The sequence below is a fragment of the Austrofundulus limnaeus genome, unplaced genomic scaffold (assembly GCF_001266775.1).
Source record: "Austrofundulus limnaeus strain Quisiro unplaced genomic scaffold, Austrofundulus_limnaeus-1.0 Scaffold98, whole genome shotgun sequence".
Lineage (NCBI taxonomy): Eukaryota > Metazoa > Chordata > Actinopteri > Cyprinodontiformes > Rivulidae > Austrofundulus > Austrofundulus limnaeus.
This window is the reverse complement of record NW_013952500.1, coordinates 140645-150590: the sequence shown is the minus strand read 5'-3', so window position 1 is coordinate 150590 and position 9946 is coordinate 140645. Positions and strand designations below refer to the sequence as shown.

General features: G+C 36.4%; 1 protein-coding gene across 1 annotated transcript in view; it reads right to left on the bottom strand.

Moving 5' to 3' along the window:
- LOC106520834 (lymphocyte antigen 6 complex locus protein G6d) overlaps positions 1 to 4201 on the bottom strand; it is a 12741-nt gene extending 8540 nt beyond the window's left edge. The window contains exon 1 of the mRNA XM_014013092.1: positions 4070 to 4201. Within this exon, the coding sequence (XP_013868546.1) occupies positions 4070 to 4118 (49 nt within the window). The 5' untranslated portion in view covers positions 4119 to 4201. The remainder of the gene's footprint in view (positions 1 to 4069) is intronic.
- Positions 4202 to 9946: the final 5745 nt, after the last annotated feature.

Genomic DNA, 9946 nt, shown 5'->3' with positions numbered 1-9946 from the left:
TTTTTTTGTTAACCGGATTTGCTGGATTGGGATCAAATGTATCTCAAAGAAATAATAGAATGAAAAAAAAGTATGTTCTAAACATCACGTAACAAATAATTTGCAAACATAATTTTATTTATATAAGAGTAATTAGTTATATRATATTTCTTCAATAATAATTGGCAGAAATTGGCAGCCCTGTTTAAAGGATCGGTAATTATACACAACCTTTCAATAGTTTTACCAAGTTCAGTCTTAAATTAATGTTTTGTTACTAAATAAAACACAACCATTAATTTGTATCAAATTCCAATTGTATCAAATATCCGACTGGGGCCTTTTATGACCAAAAACAATTCTTTTAGGTTAACTGGTAACTCTAAAGAGAGCACCGTTTTGTCTCTTTGTGTCCCTACTGGAAACCTGTCCAGGGTGTCCCCCCACCAGTATAAGAACCAGCTTCCTGTGACTTTAAAAGRAGGATAAAGGAAATGGATGGTTTTAATGGTAAAAAAATTAAAAAGTTGTGACTGAAACTTTAATTAAACTGAAGTACACTGATTTATTATTAAAATAATAATAAAAAAAACCTGTTTCAGCTCTCACCTGTGAGGTGTGGCGCTCAACAAGCTCTGCCAGTCCTATACTGCCCCCTACTGCTCCACCACCACAACTACAGTCTGCAGACTTTTAAATAATCTGCCTCTCCAATCAGAATCAGTTTTATTGGCCACGTATGTTGACACATACAAGGAATTTGTGGCTGTTCGTGTCGCTCTAGAATTAACTCTATTTACACAGTACATAATATACATAAAGATTATACTTCACTATAACTGGATGTGCGGTGTGCTTTACAGTGTAAAAGTTAACTCATCTGCAGTTTAAGAACCTTAAATGAGATTATTCATATTAAAAGTTTATGTCTTGTATGGAACATTTACAGTGATCGAAACTAAAAATAAAAACAGCATGTTTATGCTAACGATGCCGTAAAGAAGTGGACGTTATTTAATGTTTCGCTGCAGGAGTTACGTTTAAAAGACTAGGACGGGAGTTAGGCGTGGCGTTTCCCTAAACTGGCGTTTTAGTTAAAAGAGAGGTTAGGATCAGATTTATCCTTCAGGGCGCTGCTGTTGTCAGAGGTTTAAGCAATTCTTGTTTCCAGTTGAAACACGTCTTAAATGTCAGCTCTGTTGTCCCTGACTCAGCGCGGGGAGTGGTCCATGTGACTCCTGTAAGGAATTAGGAGGACGAGGCCCTCCTTTAAGCTGAAAATCCAGCATCGTCTCAGCGTTAAAACCACTCTGGTTCCCACATTTAGCAGATAAAAGACTGGGCGATGCACGAAAAAAACAACAAAAAAGCTGCACAGGAAGTCAATGAGTAAAACATATTAAGAAGACACTTCAATTAGGTCTATTTCTAACATCTCCTCCCACTCTTTTTTTACATATGAGYGTAAAAAGCAGCCAACGCCCATGGAGGTATAAAAGAATTTGTTTATTTTTCAGGCAGCTGGTGTTTGAGGGAAACCTCTYAGTCTCCTGTAACGAGTTGACATCAGACATAAACCCAACCACCTGAGGTCATCCTCTCCTTCCCACAGCAGTAAACACACTCGCTTTGTGAATAAATCCTTTGTCAGCTGAGATCAGTGCTCCTTTAAAAGGAGGAAACTCCAACGAGCTGAAGGTATAAAACCATCAGCTAAAAATGTAAAAACAGCTGCAGCCAATGAGGGTGTGGTTGGAGACAGGAAGTCTGAGCTCTAAAACAACAACAAMCCCAAACACAAAGGGAGAACAAACTTTACGCAGCCTGGAATCCCACTGTTGATGTGGAATTTGATACTTAGGGAAAAAAAACCAGCAGATGCTTTTTAACAACGTGGGGAATTTCTCAGGCTGGCGAGCTGCAACATGATTCAGCCTCTGGAAAAAAAAAAAAAAAAAGCAAACAGCCTCACCCTCAGCTAACGGCTCTAAACACAAACACTTTCCGCCACGGCTGACTCACAAAACCAACCACAACCAGGAACTTTATTCAATATGTTATTATTTTTTTAATTTACTCAATACAAACGTTTCAAAACAAAACGTAATTCGTGAACATTTTTGTGATTCATCACCTGGTGAGCAATAAGCTATTCCCACTTTATATTTGAAAAGGTTTCACAATAATGCTGAACATTATAAGGATTTCCTGACTCCTGAAGACACGCCTGTTTGTAATTGTCAATTTAAAAGTAAATTACGACCAGTTTAGTTCGTTTTCACGCAAATCTAAATCACGGCAAATTTTCTGTATTTTTTGTATTTGTTGTTATGATTMGTTCTGTGAGCACAGGTCACATAATTAAGGTTAAATCACTTTTATGTTACAAAATGTATCTATTAAACGTCAGTTTTTAATTTACTTTTATTTTCTAGGATTATCAGTTCTATAAAGTGCTGAAACTGTAGCTGATTTACAATTATTTACTCACACTTGTACCAATTTAGGTGTTAAAAATGAACTGATTTTCATTAAAACATGTTTTTATCTGAATAAAATTACCTTTTTGTTTTATTGGTACAATATTTTAATTTTAACAAACGCAATTACCTTCATTGTGATCTTCCTACTTCCTAAATCAGCTGTTAGAGTAATAAATGACCTTTCTGTTCTGATGTTTAGCCTCAGGTTAATTACAAATGTTTTATGCTTTACAGTTTATCATTAGATTTAGCCGATTTTGCGTAGTACAAACAAAAATTGTGCAAAACAAAAACAAAATGCATGTTTCTCATCTTACTTGAGGCGATTTTTTTTTTGCATCTGTGTCAAGACATCGGAAGAAAAGCTTCARTTTGAATGCATGTTCTTCACAGTTTGCAAGTCAAATTAGCACATTCTTGTGCTTGAGCTGATAATTTGCGAGTCAAATGTTTTAACGTGTAACGATAAGCTGAACTTTGTTTACCAAAGGTTGTGTTGTGTTTTGATCTTCAGTTATTACGAATATCTTTACCGGTGGTTTTGKGTAACGTTTTCATTTGTTTRCCTTAATTCAACCAGGCAAATCGCAGTAAACGTGCAGGTTTTTTTAGACTCAAAACCAGCACAAACTCCYGGTCTGAACTGGGAATCGAACCCTGTGAGACATCAGAGCTAACCGCTAATCCACCATGTTGCACGAAAGGCTTGGATGCACAGAAAGATTTTAAAATGTATTCCCTCTGAAAATATAAAAATAAAAAAWTTCACCAACAATGAGTTTGTGTACTCATTTAAAACTGGTTTAAAGGACTCCCCTTAAAAACTAATTCAGTCTGAAAGGCTTGTTTTGTTTTTACATTATTACACAAGGCTGCATTCTGATTAAACCAGTTTGAGTTGGTTTAACTCTTTAAACCATTTTACTCACTTTGATTTAAAGATTAAAAACATTGCTGTTTGGTAAATAAAATAGACTTTTCTAATCAGTAAATACATTTAAATAACGCCCTGAAGTGTAATTATTACAGATGGCCACTAGGGGCGCTGCAGTGTTTGTTTCCAGCATCGTCCACCCTTTTTAACAAGTTTTCATTTCTTTTATAAAGGGTTAAATTGGTACATTTGGCCTTTCATGGGCGAATTTGTCATTTGGATCAGTTGAAATATCTATAACCTATGTTTGATATGCATTTTATTCTRCAGATTTTGTTTTAAATAATCCAAATAGCTGAGTTTTAACAGAACATGTTAATTATTGTTGCTAAAACAATAAAATCAGATTAACATTGAGCAGACTGAGGTGCCTTTTTWAACTTTTATATTAAAGGTCTCAATGTTCTTGACATTTTTTATGAGGTTGGGCAAAAAAAAATTACCTGAACACACCCAGTTTATGGTTTCTGCTAACACACTACAATAAAGACAAATGTAAACAATAAAAACAAAAAACTACACATCTCACTAAACATTTAGGCTGTGGGGAAAACACAGAAACAATGTAAATATATATATTTTTTAATTGCTTTACATTTTTAAGTGGTTTAAATTACAGGGTTTTTTTTTTTTAATAACAGTTTTACTGAATAAATAAAGATTATATCCTTACCAACTGCAAAGCAGATAGCCACTGCAAAAATAAAACAAAGTCTCTTCATTTTGGAGAAGAAAGAGCTCTTTAGAGAAGAGTCTGCCTGCTGGATGAACGCTTTGGACCGTTAGTCAAACCTTTTTTTTTTTTTTCCTCCAGACAAGACTGCATTTATTATCCAGCACATCCCACCCTCGCTTCACCATTAACCAATCAAGAGCCGCGCTTTTGCATCTTAACCAATCAGGAAACGCGTTTCCGCACTGTTAACCAATCAGGAGCCGCTCATCCACACATCGGTTCCGCCTCAAAACACAGGTGGAGGCTGGTGGGTGAGCAGAGAACAAGGTAAAACGGAAGAAGTCTGGGTCGTGTTCAAACAAAAACAAACTTTTAAACAAACAAATAAAAATGATGGAACCAAAAAATATAAATAACAAAATAAAATATAAATTAGATCATCAATCATTTTAAATGCTCGTCAACACTAGTCAACAGAAAAATAACTATTGGTTTGACAGAGCTAATCTTTGATGTGGTAGCACCATAGTTCAAACATATTTTACAGCAAATAGTTTTACATTAAATACTTTTGGATGTATACAATTTATTCACAGGACAGATAAGACAAGTCAGGTTTCTCATAAATAAAAATGTTGAGTTTTATAGAGATAAAAGCACCAAACTAGAGAAATATCTGCTCAGTAAATTATAGAAAGTAGCTGAAACGTCAACAAAGAAAACAGGAACATAAATGAGGTAACAGAAAATGATGATGAAGCTGATGTTTATACAATACATAAGAAAACAATACAATACATGAAAATGACACAATGAAACACAATTTCCCTTTACCTGCTACTAAAGGGCAAATCAACAATTCCTGTCAGTGTTTTCTCATCATGTGTCATGACTACCAAATTTAATATATATATATTTGGCAAGAGCATTCCCGAGGGTAATTTAAATATTAATCAGACAACAGAAGTACACAAATAATTTGTGACTTGAACCTGCCTTGCTGAATACTAACATGTTTGTTGCTGAAATACCAGAGTACTGCGGTAGTTCACGGTTGAAATATAGGAGAACTTGGGTGTTTGCTGATGAAATACCAGAGTACCCTTGTGATTTGCTATGGAATTACTGGGGTACTTTGGTGTTCATCCTCGTGACCCTCAAAGGAAGATGTAAGTTAAGATAATATACAGTGTGGATGGATTTCTGTTTGCTGCTAAAATACCAAAGTACTACAGCAGTACACATTTGAAATACCGGAGTACTCTGGTAGTTTGCTGCTAAAATACCAGAGTACTACAGCAGTACACATTTGAAATACCGGAGTACTCTGGTAGTTTGCTGCTAAAATACCAGAGTGCCACAGTAGTTCACGGTTGAAATAACGGAGTACTCTGGTAGTTTGCTGCTAAAATTCTTGGAGTACTTCGATGTTTGCTGCTACAATACTGCAGTACTTCAAGGTTTTCTGCTACAATACCAGAGTACTTTGGTGTTTGTTGCTGAAATATCCGAGTATTCCGGTAGTTGGTTGCTGAAATAGTAGAGTATGCTCGTGGTTTCTGCTAAAATACCAGAGTACCACATTAGTTCATGGTTGATATACCAATGTACTCTTGTGTTTGCTGCTGAAATACAGTAGTTCACGGTTGAAATAATGATGTACTCTAGCGTTTTCTGCTAAAATACAAAAGTACCACATTAGTTCATGGTTGAAATGCTGGTGTACTCTGGGATTTTCTGCTAAAGTACCACAGTACCCCATTAATTCATGGTTAAAATACTGGTGTACTCTGGTGTTTCCTGCTAAAATACTAGAGTACCACATTAGTTCATGGTTGAAATAACGAAGTACTCTGGTGCTTTCTGTTAAAATAACAAAGTACCACATTAATTCATGGTTGAACTACTGGTGTACTCTGGTGTTTTCTGTTAAAATACTAGAGTACCACATTAGTTCATGGTTGAATGAACGGAGTACTCTGGTGTTTTCTGTTAAAATAACAAAGTACCACATTAAATCATGGTTGAAATACTGGTGTACTCTGGTGGTTTCTGCTAAAATACCAGAGTACCACATTAGTTCATGGTTGAAATACCAGTGTACTCTTGTGTTTGCTGCTGAAATACTAGAGTACCACAGTAGTTCACGGTTGAAATAATGATGTACTCTAGTGTTTTCTGCTAAAATACCAAAGTACCACATTTGTTAATGGTTCAAATAATGTAGTATTCTGGAGTTTTCTGCTAAAATACCAAAGTATCACATTAGTTCATGCTTGAAATACTGGTGTACTCTGGGATTTTCTGCTAAAGTACCACAGCACCCCATTAATTCATGGTTAAAATACTGGTGTACTCTGGTGTTTCCTGCTAAAATACTAGAGTACCATATTAGTTCATGGTTGAATGAATGTGTACTCTGGTGATTTCTGCTAAAATACCAAAGTGCCACATTAGTTAATGGTTGAAATGATGTAGTATTCTGGTGTTTTCTATACCACAGTACCACATAAGTTCATGGTTGAATGAACGGAGTACTCTGGTGTTTTCTTCTAAAATACCAAAGTACCACATTAGTTCATGGTTGAAATACTGGTGTACTCTGGGATTTTCTGCTAAAGTACCACAGTACCACATTAATTCATGGTTAAAATACTGGTGTACTCTGGTGTTGCCTGCTAAAATACTAGAGTACCACACTAGTTCATATGGTTGAATGAATGGAGTACTCTGGTGTTTTCTGCTAAAATATCAAAGTACCACATTAGTTAATGGTTGAAATAATGTAGTATTCTGGTGTTTTCTATGCCACAGTACCACATTAGTTCATGGTTGAAATACTGGTGTACTTTGGTGTTTTCTGCTAAAATACTAGAGTACCTATGTATTTTACCATTTGAGACTCACAACTTTTCTGTATCTGTTAAAACCCTGTAGGCATCTTGTTATTTAAATAAACCAAAATGTAAATTTTGGCCAACATTAGTATTTTTAAACAGGATGTTTTCAGGGTTCTTTAAAGCTACAAGAAAATAGAAAATGAAAACTGTCAGGGCTCAGAGAAGTCTCTGTGAGCTTGAGCTTTGTTTTCAAACAAACTTCTGAAACTTGTCTTCATCAGAACGTATCGATGGTTCGAACGTTGGGCAGGTCTCGGCTCGCCTGCTTGTTTGCTCTCACTTGAAGTGTTTGCAAACTGACAAGAGCATGACATGGTTGGGTGACAAGTCCAGACTTGGGATTCTTTTAGAGTTTGTTCACGCCCAGCACAAGGAGAGGAGGTATTTAATGGTCCGTGTGTTTCTATGTGAACAATTAAGTTACACTGGGGGGGGGGTGGAAACAAATAGGTTTTCCTGCTGGAGGCTGTGACAGCTCTGAAACTGCAAACTCAAGAGATCTGGAAATATTTCCTGGAAGGGTGGGGGTCTGAGTTTGGTTGTTTTTGAAACGGGATCCGAGTTTCCCAACGTTTGACGCTTGGAAAGAGGGCGTGTGACAAACAAACTGATTACCAGGGCAGAAATGACAACTTAACTCTAGAAACAGAGAGCAAAAGAAGAAAATATATCTTCCTTGGACAGCTTTAAAAAAATCTCTGGTGCTGTATTTGGCGTCAGGGTCACATAAATGGACATCTGAGTTTGTCACAACAGGTCTTTTGTCAGGACAGTTTTGGTTGAGACAGCAAGGAGGGGATAATATAACAAGACAAAGAAACAGGTCAAGAAACTCTCCCACACAGGGGGGCCGGTTGTAGAGGTGAGAAGAAACAAACATGTTATTCCCTGACCTCCAAGTGGTTATAATAATAATAAAAAACATTAAACCTCCTGGTCTACACATGGGTTCCATCTTTGACAGGAAAAACATGTAAAGGTATGAAAGAGGCCATAGATCCAGCTCTTATTTTGGTAAACAGTCGTCATCTTTGGATGTTTTCCACAATAAAGGTCGTCTGTTCTGCACTCCTGTGAAACCAAATCTGTGGCTTCCATGTTCTCAGTGTTTACACAACATATCTCATCATAACTTGGTAAACAATGGGTGATTACATCTTTTTACCACTCGTCTCTTGTGAGCTTTTGGAACAGGACACTTCAGACCTGCTGCCCCACTGCGACCCGACTCTGCAGGAACTAAACAAAGTGTAATTTTAACACCTATAGAGTTGGATTTAACTCTGTTTCATATAATATTTGGTCCAAAATTAGTGTAAAATGTACTCTATAGCCAGTGTAAACTTTTCAGAGTTAATTTTACTGTGTTAAAATCAACAATGAATTGAGTAAAATTATTTAACACTATAGCTCATTAACTCTCTACAGAGTAATAATGTTATTTTTTATGGAGTAAATTTTACAATAACCTGACTTTAAAATATGCTCCTTATTGTGTATTACTAATGTACTTTGTTTTCCTTTTACACAGTTTGAGTCAGAGTACACAGAGGTCTGCACCTTATCCCAGAGTTAATAATAACTCTTAAAGTCTTGTATTAACCCTGGTCATGAGTTGGTGAAACAGCACAACAGTGTGACCCTTCWCACACCAGGAAGTACCTCTCACTCATGGTGTCGACTTATGGTAAATAACACAAAACTTAAACTTGAAAAACGAAACAACCTGAACAAGAAAACTAACCAGAAAAACTAATTTTTACACTCATGAACATTTTTAATAATCTTAGACATGCAAACACATCATTTCTACTAGATTACCCAGCATTCCTTGCTGAGAAAATTCTGGTCCATGAGGAAGAGGGCGGGGCTTTTCAGAATACTTCTTTCAACACTGCATTGTGTTATAKAAYRACACTGTTRRGTGTTAATCAAGACTTAACAGTGGGCGGAGCTTATTTGACACTGTCCAGAGTTGAGACAACACTGATGAAATCAACACTGTGAATTAACACCAACACTGGACGTCTGTTCACTCAGAAAGTGTTAAAATAACACTTGGGGAGCTGAAATTAACTCTGAAAAGTTTAACACTGCAAATTTAACACTCGATTTTTTACTGTGTGGCAGATGACGGACGGAGGGGACGTCATTGGGTCTAATTCAAGATGATCACTACGGCTAATTCACATGGTGGGCAGCACTAATCTAAAAATTACTTCCACTATCCCTAAAGCACTAACTCAAATATTTAGATCCCCTAATTCTAAAGCACTAAAATAACCCAGTCAACCCATGAACGTTCTTCAACAGACAACATTTCACCGTCAGCTAACATTAACATTGATCAATAACATTATAGACATCAGTTAGTGCTTCTAAATGTAACCTATAAATTTAACAAGTGCTAATGCACTGATAAACTCTAAAATTAGCAAAAGCCCTAAAGCACTAATCAGGAAGTTAGTTCCCCTATTAGTGCTTTAGTGCTTTAGGGGAACTGTGAACCACTGCTAATTCGCATTACATAAAAAGTACAAAGGATTATGACCACTCAGCAACAACCCCCAGATTTCAGACTTTTTTCCTCAGARWTCKGAGATCGAAGTCAGAATTTGTTTGCGTGATCTCGTGCAATATTAAGCAGTGACGGGTTATGATTATTTTTTACAGAAGAGGATAATATAATATTTTTTTCTCCTGATTTCTGACTTTTCAGAATTCTGACTATTTCTAATTCTGAAACAGTGTGTAGGATTTGTTGTTTTCAGCGACATCTAGTGGTTGCGTGGTTGAATCATCCTCCCTGGTCCTCCCCCCACCCCCACCCTCCGCTTCCAAACACAAAGGAGTTGCTACGGTGTCTCTCAGGTGTCAAAAACCTTTRATAATTCCAACCGCGATGTCTACCAGCAGCTTCAGGGCTAGTGATGTTTCAAGTGGTAAGATTATGAGCTTTAATAAGTAAAATTAT